The 13,166-nt window shown below is 43.8% G+C and overlaps 2 protein-coding genes across 8 annotated transcripts in view; one reads left to right on the top strand and one right to left on the bottom strand.

Moving 5' to 3' along the window:
- The window catches only part of ACSM5 (acyl-CoA synthetase medium chain family member 5), a 37,892-nt gene extending 34,309 nt beyond the window's left edge, over nucleotides 1–3,583 (bottom strand). For 2 of the 4 annotated variants that reach the window (XR_013384996.1, XM_077906816.1), the window contains exons 1-2: nucleotides 3,434–3,583; nucleotides 124–409 (exon numbers count right to left, since the gene is read on the bottom strand). The gene's annotated coding sequence lies outside the window, so the exon portion shown is untranslated. Of the gene's footprint in view, nucleotides 1–123; nucleotides 410–1,075; nucleotides 1,190–3,433 lie in introns of those variants that run through there. The other 2 variants (XM_077906812.1, XM_077906813.1) reach the window with 2 other exon arrangements.
- Nucleotides 2,572–13,166, top strand: part of PDILT (protein disulfide isomerase like, testis expressed) — a 42,654-nt gene continuing 32,059 nt past the window's right edge. The window contains exons 1-3 of one of the 4 annotated variants that reach the window (XM_077906819.1): nucleotides 2,572–2,682; nucleotides 2,861–3,095; nucleotides 11,400–11,608. In XM_077906819.1, coding sequence (XP_077762945.1) covers nucleotides 11,407–11,608 — 202 coding nt within the window. In that variant the 5' untranslated portion in view covers nucleotides 2,572–2,682; nucleotides 2,861–3,095; nucleotides 11,400–11,406. Of the gene's footprint in view, nucleotides 2,683–2,860; nucleotides 3,096–3,481; nucleotides 3,722–5,257; nucleotides 5,510–5,894; nucleotides 5,918–11,399; nucleotides 11,609–13,166 lie in introns of those variants that run through there. The other 3 variants (XM_077906817.1, XM_077906818.1, XM_077906820.1) reach the window with 3 other exon arrangements.

Raw genomic sequence — 13,166 nt, 5'->3', positions numbered from 1 at the left:
GATAATTAGAATCCCCTGGCATCCCTTCCAAACCCAGGCCATTTTAGGCATGCCCCTTCTTGGTTGAAGTAGCAAGGGCCTCAGAGGCAGCTGACACCTGTCCTTGAAAGATTTCTGTCTTACCTTGTTCTTGAACCCAAGAAATGTGAAAGGGCTCCAACGTTGTTTCAACTAAACACAGGGCTTAAACCTTTAGGTACCTCCAGGACCCTGGAGAAGGCAATTTGCTGATTCAGCCTCCCACAGGGAGCTTTGACCCAAAATGCAACTAAGAGAGAGCAGAGCCCGAAGCCAGCAGCGGACACAGCGGTTTCAACTGGCCAGCTCATTTTGAGCCAGTGAGAGTGGCCCTCTCACAGCTCCCAGTGGCTCTGGATGTCTTCCCAGAAAATTCAGGTCGCCACCTCATCTAAAAAGAAAACAGGAACTTCATTATGTTTTAGCAGATAGGATACAATAGTAACAATAATATTAGTTAACCATGTTCCTTTTCTGCACCAAACCCTCCAATGCATAGAGATCTAAAGTAGATTAGAAGTTAGTTGCCTGGAGCTGGGTATGTAAACAAGGAATGGCTGCATATGGGCACAACGGATCTCTTTGAGGGGATAGAAATGTTTTAAATCTGGACTGTGATCATGGCTGCACAAATCTGTAAATGCATTACTACTACTACTGTTGCTACTAATAATAATGACATACTCGAATGAATTTGTGGTATGTAAAATTAAAACTAAATACAGCTTTTTTTTTGAGAGGCGAGGTAAGCCTGCTATGGCTCCCTGCATGGCTCAGAATCCAAGCCAAAGCTCCAAGAGCAATCTGCAAGGCCCCACATGATTTCCTGGCTCTCTACTCCTACCCCTCGCTAGCTCTGCTCCAGCCACACTGGTCCACCTGCTGTTTGTTCTCTCTGCCACTTGGCAAGCTGAATCCCTGAGAACAATAGCTTTTTAAAAAAGATCCTGTTTCGCAGTATTTGCCAATATCTGCGGTTAAATGTTCCCATGGTGGCATGGCCAATTTCAAGCAACCAGAGTTTTAACACTGATTTGTTATTATTATTGGTTTTCACCTGATTATGAATGGTCCTTGGTGCCCATGTGCGCTGGCCCCAGTCAGTGCCGCTTCAAGCCTTTGTGCTCCTTGGTTTCTCTGCCAAGAAGTTGCTGCAACTTAGGCAGTTCACTGCCTTACGTCACCACTCACACACAGGCCCTGCTCACTGCGCCTTGGGCCACAGCGCTAACCCCAACTAGAATCCTCTCTCATCTGACACTTCCCACCCTCCCTTCTCTACTTGATTTTCCTCCTTAGAGTTCATCACTTCCTAACATTCAATGTATTTTGTAAATATATATTTTTATCCAATATTATTGTGGTATGATTGGCAGATAAAATTCAATACATTTGGGGCACCTGGGTGGCTCACTCGGTTAAGCATCTGCCTTTGGCTCAGGTCATGATCTCAGGGTCCTGGGATTGAGCCCCTCACTGGACTCCCTGCCCAGAGGGGAGCCTGCTTCTCCCTCTCCCTCTGCCTGCCGCTCCCCCTGCTTATGCTCTCTCTGTCAAATAAATAAAAATAAAATCTTAAAAAAAAATAAAATCCTATATATTTAAGGTATACAATTTGTATATTACATAAATGGCTACGGCAGTTAATTAATACAACCATCACCTCTCAAACTTGTGGTTCAATATTTTCTATTTATTCACTGTGTCACCTGTCACCTCCCTTACGACACACGTACACTAGAAAATAAACTCCACAAGGATAGAGACTTTAGATTTTTCGGTACAGCTGTATAAAACAGTACCCTGCCATGTAGTAAGAGTTCAGTAAATATTTGTTAAGCCAAGGACGAGTAAATGAGAACTAATATTTAGTGAACATTTTCTATCTGCCAGATGTTGCTATGTGTAGCAAGTAAAAATTAACCGCAGGCGTTTTTGGTAAAAGTTTGTTTTTTTTTGTTTTTTTCCCAGAATCACATCCAAGCTGGTATAAGTTCCCAGTATCTACGGGAACTCCAGGCTCACTTACTCTTCAGAGCACCTTCCTTACCCACCCCTGGAACTGGATTCTAGGGATGGAGGAAGTGCTCTGGGTGCCTCTGGGAGTAGGTGCTGACATGCCAGCTACCTGGCTTTGCGGTAGCTAGCATCACACAGGGTGTTGATCCTCCACTGTGTTTTATTCTCCTGTGGCTCAGGCTCATTTTCTGACCAGGCCAGGGTGGCCTATTTCCGTGGAGGCAGCTCCTCTCCCTCCCTGCCAAGCGTGGCCAGAGAATCATCTCCTTGGCCTTCAAATACCATTTCCTCAGACCTCTACTGAGTCGCGGGCAATCATTCTCATCTGTAAATCTGCAGCCAAATCCAAAGATACAATCTCTACTCTGAGGGAGGCGGATGGACAGAGGGCCTGCTCTTCAGGCAACCTGATCTCAACATCACTGCTATCCATCAATGATAAGAATCAGGCAGCACAAAACTGGGGGGCTGCAACCTGACAAAAATGATGATGATGCAAATAATGACAATAACTGCCTTTTATTTAGTCATTCAACAAATGTTTTGGAGTACCTGTTACCTGCTATGCAAAGTAAATTATAGGAAATTTAGAAGGTGATTAGTCCTGGGAAGAAAAGAAGGCCTAGAAAGAGTACCTGAGAGTGGGTTGGGGGAAGTTAATGAATGGTTTTGTTTTTTTTTTAATTTATTATTTTTTTTTATTGGTGTTCAATTTACTAACATACAGAATAACACCCAGTGCCCGTCACCCATTCACTCCCACACCCCGCCCTCCTCCCCTTCTACCACCCCTAGTTCGTTTCCCAGAGTTAGCAGGGAGAAGGGAGACAGAACGTAATGAATGGTTTTAAACAGAGTGATCTGAAAGACCCAGGTTGAGGAGGAGGTGTTTGAGCAAAGACTTGCAGGAGATAAGAGAGAACCTGAATACAGCCGAGTGAAGTGCTGTCAGCAGAAGAAACTACAAATGCCCCTGAGATGAGAATGTGATTGTCATATTGGAGGAATGACAAGAAGGCCAGTGTGGCTAGAACAGGAAGTGGGACAGACGCTAGGAGGTAGGATGAGGACCAGCTTTCTGCCCTCCGGGTACCTTGCAGCTCACTTTGCTCAGGTCAGCTTATCTAACCCTTTAATAGCCCTGCGAGTTCTATGACATTTTACATGTGAGAAAACCGAGCCTCAGAAAGGGTGAGTGACATGCCCAAGGCCACACAGCTATTTAGGGATAGAGCTGGGATTCAAATTCCAATGTTTAGGCACTGAGTTCAGGCCCCCATGTGCCACTCTTGGCATCCCAGGGTGTGTTTTATTTCTGGTGCTCCCTGTGAACCCCAACCCTGCCCCTGTCCATGGGCATGCTCCTCTCAGCAAGGGCAGGGCAAGGTCTTCTTACCCAACAATGGCCATTCTTCTCCAAGGTCATCCTGGTCCTCCAGAACCCCAGAACTTGGAACACTGCTGCTCAGGCTGGTACAGTCCCAGTGTGTCCAGGAAGGGACTTTATTTCTGCCTCTGGATTTCTTTAGAACACTCAGCAGCCTGCAAGTCATAACCTACTCTGTCACAAAGGGAAGCCAGGAGCCTGTTCTCCAGGCCACAACCTGACTTCCTGCCACAAGTGCCCTGGAGTTTGCTGCCCAGCTTGGCCCCAGCAGGCTGAGCATAACCAGGCTTCCTGCAGGTATGGGCTTGAAACTGGCAATTCTGACCACCGGGCCCTGCCCTGGCCACCTTCCTTCTGCCAAGGCTGTTACAAATTTAAGTGTGCTTCACTGCGTAGATGGCTACACATTAGTATTATTACCAAAGGGGCCTCAAAAAAAGATGCCCAGACTCAGACAGATGAATGAAATTAGAATCTAGTGTGTTTCGGTTTCAGCGTCAATTTTTCTGAGGTTCCCCAAGAGATCTTAATGTGCAGTCACAGTTGAGAATCACTGAAATGGATTAGGGGGTTTGTGTGAGAATTAAATTCAGCTGTTTGTTCATTCATTAATTCAAAAACATTCACTGAGCTCTAGATCCGGACCATGTACTGTTCTAGGAGTCGGGGAAACAGCTGTGAACAAAGGCAGGTGCATGAAGAAGTTTAGAAATAGAAACAACGTACACTCAGAAATAATAATACAGGATTTGAAGCAAACAAGAGTGATGGGGCCAAGAGTGCTGGAGGCAGAGGTGGTAGTGGGGAGACAAAGCAACCTGGGAAGACACTTCCTTGGAGGAGCTGGTGTTTATGCCAGGACCTGAATGACCAAGAAAGGCTGCATATCAGGGTCAGGGTGTTCCAGACAGAAGCAGAGGTCCCAGGCAGGGTGTGCCTGATGAAAGGGAAGGAACCAGCATGGATGACATGCTGTGAATGGGAGGGAGAGCAGAGAGCTAAGGTCAGAAGATGAGGATGAGGGGGTGTGGAGCTGCCAGTGCACTATATGTGATGGCAGGCCCCTGGACTTTCCCACAAGAGAGTGATGTGATCTAAGCTATGTTTCAGAAGGAAATCTCTAAATTATGTGTGAAGAATGAACTGGAGGAAGGAAAAAATAAGCAGAGAGGAGGGGCACCTGGGTGGCTCAGTCAGTTAAGTGTCCACCTTTGGCTCAGGTCCTGGGATCCAACGCCTTTCTCTGCTGTTCCTCCTGCCTGTACTCTCTGGCTCTCTCTGTTAAACAAATAAATGCAACCTTTAAAAATAAATAAATAAAAAAGAATAAGCAGAGAGGAGGCTAATGCTCCTCTGACCAGACCAGAGACAACAGTGGCTGGGACCTGAGGTTCTGGGTTGTGGAAACCCAGGGCATTTAGTGCTCAGAGCAGTGGCAGCTGGTAGCAAGCCCATCTGTATTGGCTGCTCTTATTCTTATTTATTCTTATTCATAGAAGTTTCCTATCATGGCACTCCTATCTATGTGGGGATTGGGAATAGAGAGACTGGAACCAGGCTTGAAATTTGTGTGGAAGGGCTGACAGTTCCCCAGAGGGACACAGAGGGGTCGCTGAGGTTGTGAGGCCAGAGGGGTGGGTGCTGGGAGAAGTGGGATCCCTGGGCAGGGGGCTGAGGGCACAATGTCAGGGATTGAATCAGAAGGGGGTCCAGAGTTTGAGGGGGAGCACTGTGATGAAATAAGGCTGAGCTGTGGCCAGTGAGGGTCTCAGAGGAGAGAACAAGGATTTGCATGTCAAAAGGGGGAGCTGGAGGGAGAGAGAGGGGGGTGGGCCGAGAGAGAACAACTTGTGCCCTGCTACCCTTTTCCTGGAAATGCATATAGTTCACGTTTTTGCTCCCTCAGTCTGTTAAACAAAATAAATGTTAAAGACCTTATTGGCTTTATTCAATGATTCATGAATCAGGCGACATCCTATCCAGCAGATGGAAAGGAGCTCTGAGATGCTGTACAAGTGAAAGACCTTCATAGGCTGAAGGGAGCAAGAACAAGGCAACAAGGAAATTCTACTACACAAAAAGCTGGTTGGTAATTACAGGGTTGCTTTCCTTTAGCGGGTGGCAGATGATCTATCTAATGCTGATCAGGTTAACTACTGATTGAGTGGCTTAATATTCCATTTCTGGGAGAGCCAAAGACTGTAATTAAGTTACGCCTCCATTTGGTGACACGGGACCTGCCACAAGTGACTCCATTTGGAGCCTGTTGTCTTGTTTTTAACAAGTCAAACAGAAACTTCTGAGTGAAGCTTCTCATGGTTACCCTATTTAAAAATGTCAGTGTGCCTCCCTTCACCTTCTTCCTTTCAAATCTTTCCTGATGGACATTTCTCCTTAGCACTCATCAGCGTCTGACATACAGTCATAGAATCTATTTCTTGATCTCATTCACTGTATCCCTCTCTTGTAGAGGGTAAGCTCCATGAACACAAGGTATGTTGTCTATTTTGTTCGGTTCTCTATCTCCAGTACCTCGAATGGTACTCGGCATATATTTATTAAGACCTCAAGACATATTTAAGCTTGTTATATATATGAATGAATGAATGAATGAATGAATGAATGAATGAGTGAATGAATGGGAGTTATTACCAGGGTCCACAGAAGTCTGACCATGGAGGGATTTGTCCACCAGTTGCTGGGGCTTGGTCTCTATCTTGTGAAGCCTAAGCACTAGAAACCTTTTAGGCTTATACTCAAACCTGCCCCAGGTTAGCAGGAAACCTCCTACCTCCCTCTCTGGGTCTCCCATTGCCCCATCTCCATAAATTGATCAGGAACTTCTGAGAATGCTTTTTGTTTGTTTTTTAAATAAGTATTCCTCAGCTTTGGTATTTATACATTATTTTTATTAAAGTATAATTAACACACAGTATTATATTGGTTTCTGGTATACAATATGATTCAACATTTCTATACCTTACTCAGTGCTCATCATGATAAGTGTACTGCTAATCCCTGTTTCACTCATCCTCCCACCAACTTCCCCTCTGGGAACTATCTGTTTGATCTCTGTCTGGTTTTTTTGTTTGTTTGTTTGTTTTTTGTCTGTTCTTTTTCTTTGTTTATTCATTTGTTTTTTCTCTTAGATTGCACCTATGAATGAAATCATATGGTATTTGTCTTTGTCTGATTTATTTCACTTAGCATTATATCCTCTAGGTCCATCCATGTTTGTTGCAAATGGCAAGATTTCATTCTTTTTATGGCTAATATTCCATGCAAATATATACCCCACATCGTCTTTATCCATTCCTCTCTGGATGGACACTTGGGCTGCTTCCAGATCTTGGCTATCATAAATAATGTTTCAATAAACATAGGGTTGCATTATCTTTTCAAATTAGTGTTTTCATTTTCTTTGGGTAAACACCCAGTAGTGGAATTACTGGATCATAGAATGATTCTGGTTTTAACTTTTTGAGAAACCTCCATAGTGTTTTCCATAGTGGCTACACCAGTTTGCACTCCCACCAACAGTGCATGAGGGTTCTTTTTGTTCCACATCCTCACCAACATCTGTTTTTTCTTGTCTTTTTTAGCACATTTTCCTATGTCTGTTGGCCATTTGTGTATGGGAATACTCTTGTCAAAGGCGTATGAGGGGAGAATGGGAAGGGGAGCCACAATAGCCCTGACTGGCCTGGCTAGTACTCAGATGCTTTACTGTCCATTCCAGCTGGATGACTTGCCTTGGTTGATTTCATTTGTATGGTTCTCAGCCTACAGACTGCAAGACAGGGTTAATTAACTAAGGTTTTCAATGACAATACATGGATCTCATTTGGATCCTGATTCAAACAAACTTTAAATTCTGAGATAACTAGAGTAATTCTCACACTGTCTGAATATTTGATAAGAAGTTATCTTTCATTTTGTTAAGTAGGACAATAGTATTGTGGTTATGTTTTATTTAAAAAGAAACCTCTATCTTTTAGAAATTCATAATGGATTATTTATGGATGAGCTAATGTAATACATGGGACTGGCTTCACAGGGCAGGGAGTGGTGAGAGTAAGATTGGTGGTGACAAGTACTCAAGTTGAGTGACAGGTACATTGGGGCACACAAGCCATTTTCTCTGTTTTTGCATTCAAAATTTTTCAAATAGAAAGTTAAAAAAATAGAATCATTTGGGGAGCTTTTAAAACATACACATATCTGGACTGCACCCTGAGTGATTCTGAATTCATTAATCTGGGTTGAGTCTAGCATCAGTACTGTTAAAAAACTCCCAATGGAATTTTAATGTGTAACCTGGGATAAGAAATGCTAATGGAGTACAAGTTCTTTATCATATCCTTGAAACTACCCTGGGATGGGCACTATTCACCCATTCTACAGATGAAGACACTAAGCTCTAATAGTGGACTCACAAATTTGAGGAATCCAAGATTTGAGGGGTGAGCGAGGGCTCGTGGGCAGTGTGGTATGGCGATTTAGACCTGAGGTTTGCAAACTTTTCCTGTAGAGGGCCAGATAATAAATATTTTTGTCATTGCTGGCCACATATGGTCTCTGTTGCAACTATTTAACTTGGCCATTATAGTAAAAGTCGCCAGACAATAGCAAAAGAACGGGCGTGACTATGAGCCAGTAACACTGTATTTGTGAGAACAGGCAATGGGCCAGTTTCCTGAACCCCAGTTTAGACCACAGACATTGGGCTTAGGTGTACCTGAGCCCATGTGCTCCTTCATCTACCTGCTAGCTGGTCTTGTAGCAGTCTCCACCTTCATGAAGGCGGCATCATAATTGTACCTAGGAAATGTAGGAAATGTTGGGGTTTGGAACCAACAGCCAAGAAAGAATTCTTGAGATGTCTTTGATGCAAAAAGGTGTTTTTATTAAAGCATGGGGACATGACCTGTGGGGCAGAAAGAGCTGCACTGGGGTCAGGAGGGATGGTCAATTATATACTTTTTAAGTTGGGAGAAGGTTAGGGACAACCTATGTCTCTAAGGAATCTTGGAAGCAAGGTCCCCAGGACCTTGAGGGGGCTAGCTACTGTTAGGAAAAGATCATTTATTACTGTCTAGTAAAGCCTCAGTCATGAGACCCTTCAGATGTATATTGGTAACTCATATGCTAGGGAGATGATTGCTAACATATATCTTGGTGGGGGTAGAGATAAAAGAAGTTTCCAAAGGAAACAGGAGTGCCTGGTCCCTGCTATCAGTTTCAAAAACCTGTTTTGCAACCCCTAATCAAAAATCTGATTCTGTTCTCTGTTGCAGCCTCACCCGACCCCTCCTGAGGCAGGACTCAATTGGACGATGGAGAGTAGAGGGTATCAGGGTGGAGGGTGGGGAGGAGCTCTGCTAATGTCTCAAAATATTGTTCACAGCATCCATTTTTTAAAAGAATGTTTTATTTATTTATTTTAGAGAGCTCTCACATGAGAGCAGGGGGAGGGGTTGGGGGTAGGGGCAAAGGGAAAGAGAAAGGGACAAGCAGACTCTGCACTGAGTTTGGAGCCCATGTGGGACTCAGTCTCCTGACACATGAGATCATGACCTGAGCTAAAACCAACACTCAGACGCTTAACCGATTTTGCAACCCAGGCACCCCTGTTCACTGCATCCGTTTTGCAGTGGGCACTAGAGAGGCACTACATCATTGTGGTTAGGGGCATGGATTCTGTAACTAGGTTGCTTGCCCCCAAATGTGGGGCGATGATCGGGTGGAAGCTGGTGGCCCAGGCGTTGAAAGGATTCACCCAAGGCAGAACAAAGGAGACACTGAACTCTAGGAAACAAACTGAGGGTTGCTAGAGGGAAGAGAGGTGAGGGATGGGATAACTGGGTGATGGGCATAAAGAGGGCATGTGATGCAATGAGCACTGGGTATTATATGCAACTGATGAATCACTAAATTCTACCTCCAAAACTATAAAACACTATATGTTAACTAAATTGAGCTCAAATAAAGAATTTTATAAATAAATAAATAAATAAATAAAGCCTCTATACCTATTAGCTGTGTGACGCTGGGCATATGATTTAACCTCTCAGTGCCTTATTTTATACTCATTAAATGAGGGGTACAATAGTACTATTCCTACCTCATAATTTGTCATAAGAGATGTGATGGTATGAAAAACACTAGACCAGTGCCTGGCACATGAGAAGCACGTTTAGCTATAAGTACTTATAAATTTTAGTGCCAGAATTGGTCACAATTCTCTATATTTTAGGCAAAAAAAATTTACATTAGGTCAATTTTTAGAAACTTCAGGTAGTTTGACAAACATATTTGGCAAATACCAAGTGTTTATTCATTCCTTCATGTATTTATTTGTGTCACTCATTCATTTTCTTACCATAAATGCCAAGTGCTAGGACTACAGCAGTCAACAAAGAAGTTAAGATCCCTATAAATTTAATCTGAAGGTGTGACCTAGAATATACTGCTATCGGTCTTCTTATTTAAGACACTCATATAGTCTATGCCACACAGAGAAACAGCTCTATGCCTCAGGAGTACTTATGAAGATCTGAGGATGTGATTCTATGCTCTAAATTGTTAAAGAAGACATAATTAGGGAAAGTGGAGCTTACAGAAGGGCAGCTTCTGACCCAGACCATTCTAACAATTAAAAATAGTAAAAAAAAAAAAAAAAAAAAAAAAGAAAAGAAAAGAAAAAGAAAGAGAGAAAGAAAGAAAGACAAAAAAGAGAGAAAGGAAGGAAGAAAAAAAAAGGAAAGAATTAGGAAAGGAAATCATGCCATAGATCTAAAATATATTTTTATACTTTTATAGGATATATGTGATATATTTCATATTATTAAGAAAATCAGGGATCCCTGGGTGGCGCAGCGGTTTGGCGCCTGCCTTTGGCCCAGGGCGCGATCCTGGAGACCCAGGATCGAATCCCACATCGGGCTCCCAGTGCATGGAGCCTGCTTCTCCCTCTGCCTGTGTCTCTGCCTCTCTCTCTCTCTCTCTCTCTGTGACTATCATAAATAAATTAAAAAATTTAAAAAAAATAAAAAAAATAAAAAATTTATTAAAAAAAAAGAAAATCAGAACACTGAACAGTATGCATTAGCTGACTCCATTTATGCTTAAAATTGTACGTTTGAATGTGCATATATAGGAATTTTCAATATGTATAAGAATTCATTTCAAACTGTTAATAGTAGCTTCTTCAGAAAGAGGATTATGAGAGATTTTATTTTGTACTTAACATATTTTTATTATATTGTTTGGAATTTTTACAAATGTTACTTATAAGTTTTTGTGTTTTTTTTTATGATAGTCACAGAGAGAGAGAGAGGCAGAGACATAGGCAGAGGGAGAAGCAGGCTCCATGCACCGGGAGCCCGATGTGGGATTCGATCCGGAGTCTCCAGGATCGCGCCCTGGGCCAAAGGCAGGCGCCAAACCGCTGCGCCACCCAGGGATCCCTACTTATAAGTTTTAAAAGAAATATTTACTGTTGAGAAAATTTTTTCAAGTATCAAATGGGGATGTGAATGGGAAGTGAGTGTCCCATCATAAGGGGCATTCAAGCAGGAGCTGGAGGAGCATGAAGCAGAGGCTGTGATGGAGAAGTGGACCAGTTATCTCTGAGGCCCAAAGGCTCACCCTAGGACTTTGGATTGGGACTCATCTCTGCAAAAGTCTCACCTATTGTCTGGGGGAGCCCGTGGGCTCAAGTGGCTGGCCTGTGAATAGGATTCTTGTTGCTCTGAGTGGGGCCCTGCTTTGAGCTATCCCTGTGCAGTTTACACAGGGGCTGAGGGTAAGCTAACACTTTGCCTCTTCCAGTGCCCTGCCAAGCTGTGGGCACTGCTCAGGCCATGTTCTCTGTACATAAACTGGCTGGGCAGGGAAGGGTGGGGAATGGAGTAATAACATGGTGCCCTGCCACCGGTGTTGATAAGGGCTCCTGTTCTTTGTACCCCTGAAGGACAGCCATGAAGCTGCTATGGATGGCCCTGCTGCTAGTGGCCATTTGCGTCTCCACTGTCCAGGGCTTGCCAGAGGAGGATTTTAGGGAAGCCAGCATCAACATATCCCAGCCCTTGCATATCGTGGAGGAAGGCAACCTGTTAGTGCTAACACCTCCTGGCCTAATCCAGATGCTGAACCAGACTCGTTTCCTCATGGTGCTTTTCCGTGAGTATCCCTGACTCCTGGGTGGCGGGTGATGGGGAGGGGACAATATCTGCCTCCTTGCTCCTGGTAGCCAGAAGAGTTTTATATATTGCTAACCACACAAGAACACATGTTATTAAGATACTTAAAAATAATATGTATATACTATCATTCCCAATTTCCAGATGAGAATCCTGAGGTTCAGGGAGGTTAAACAATTTGCAAGATACTACGTTTCCACTCTAGTCTTGATTTATATGTTGCTCCTCAATCTCACTGAAGTTAAAAGCCAAGATTTATTCTTTGGTATCTTTACATTCTGAAACTCAACTTTCCTCTTTGTAAAATGGGCATGAGCATCATGACCATACTGGATTGTTGTAAAGGTTAGATGAGATATTATGTCAAGCAGCTGGAACACAACCAGAGAACAATAAATGATGGCAGGTACAGGCAAGCTCTTGAGCAAAGATTTACAGATCACCATGTGTATCTGAAACCTCTCACAAGTGGGAACCACAGACCCTGTGCTATACCTGCTCCCACTTGGAAGGATTGCAAGGGTGCAGAAGGCAGATGAGAACACCAGATTCTAGAATCCTGTGGAGCCTTTTCTGGGAAGTGTCTGGCTATGTCAGTCCCCAAGACCTGCTTCCAGGATGTACCTGACCTGACTAGCAGGCCTGGAGGCCAAGCAAGGCCTGAGCTTCCAGAGCTAGGCAAGGCAGGGCAGGGTGGGTGCGGCCCCTTCTTGGTTTCTGCCCCTTTCCATGCACCCCTCCCCTCGCATTCTCCTCCCTTCTTCTTGGTTGCTGCTCTGGTGGCCTTTTCTCCCCTCTGTCAGTTTTCTCTCCTTGAACCCTGACCCCTCACGGGCTTCCTATTCTCTCCAGTCTGACCAATGCATTTACTGGGATGAAGTTCAGCTTTAGAGGTTCATGGCCCTTGGCTCAAATGCTGGGCTCTGTCACTTATTGGCCATGTGGCCTTGAGCAGGTGACCTTGATCACTCTGAGCTTCTCTTTACTTGGATGTGAAATGGAGAATTTGATAATACGATATAATTCCTGGGGTGCTTAGCACAGTGCCTGGTGCATGATAAGAGCTTAAGAAAGTATTGGCTGTCATTCTCTTTATCATCATCATTAGATTCCCCCCATCTGCACAAAAGCATTAATGATTTTTCCCTTGCAGGTTGTTGTGATGATGAAAATGGGCTCAAATATGCAGTCATTAGTGCCTAGGGAGCATTCATTGGGCTGAAACTGTTATGATTGCATCCTGATTCACCCCACTTTTACTCAGCTCTGCTCAGTGCCAGGCCTTGGACGGACCCTATGGGAGCCCCAGAAAACAGGGGCTTTGGTTTCCGTTCTCAAAGACTTTGTAGTGAAAGCCAGGAATGTCACAAAATATGAGAAACTCTTTACAACAATATTCATGCCATTAGGATAGTCTAAATTGTATACATTGGGGGCCTTATGGAAAGTGATAGCTTGGACTTGTCCTTAGAAATGGTTCTTCTGGCGGCAAACCAGCTCAGAAGCCTCCTCGGGCTTGGATCCTGCATCCTTGTATC

This window comes from Canis aureus, chromosome 8 (assembly GCF_053574225.1).
Source record: "Canis aureus isolate CA01 chromosome 8, VMU_Caureus_v.1.0, whole genome shotgun sequence".
NCBI classification, from domain to species: Eukaryota; Metazoa; Chordata; class Mammalia; order Carnivora; family Canidae; genus Canis; species Canis aureus.
This window is presented reverse-complemented; position numbering and strand designations above follow the sequence as displayed.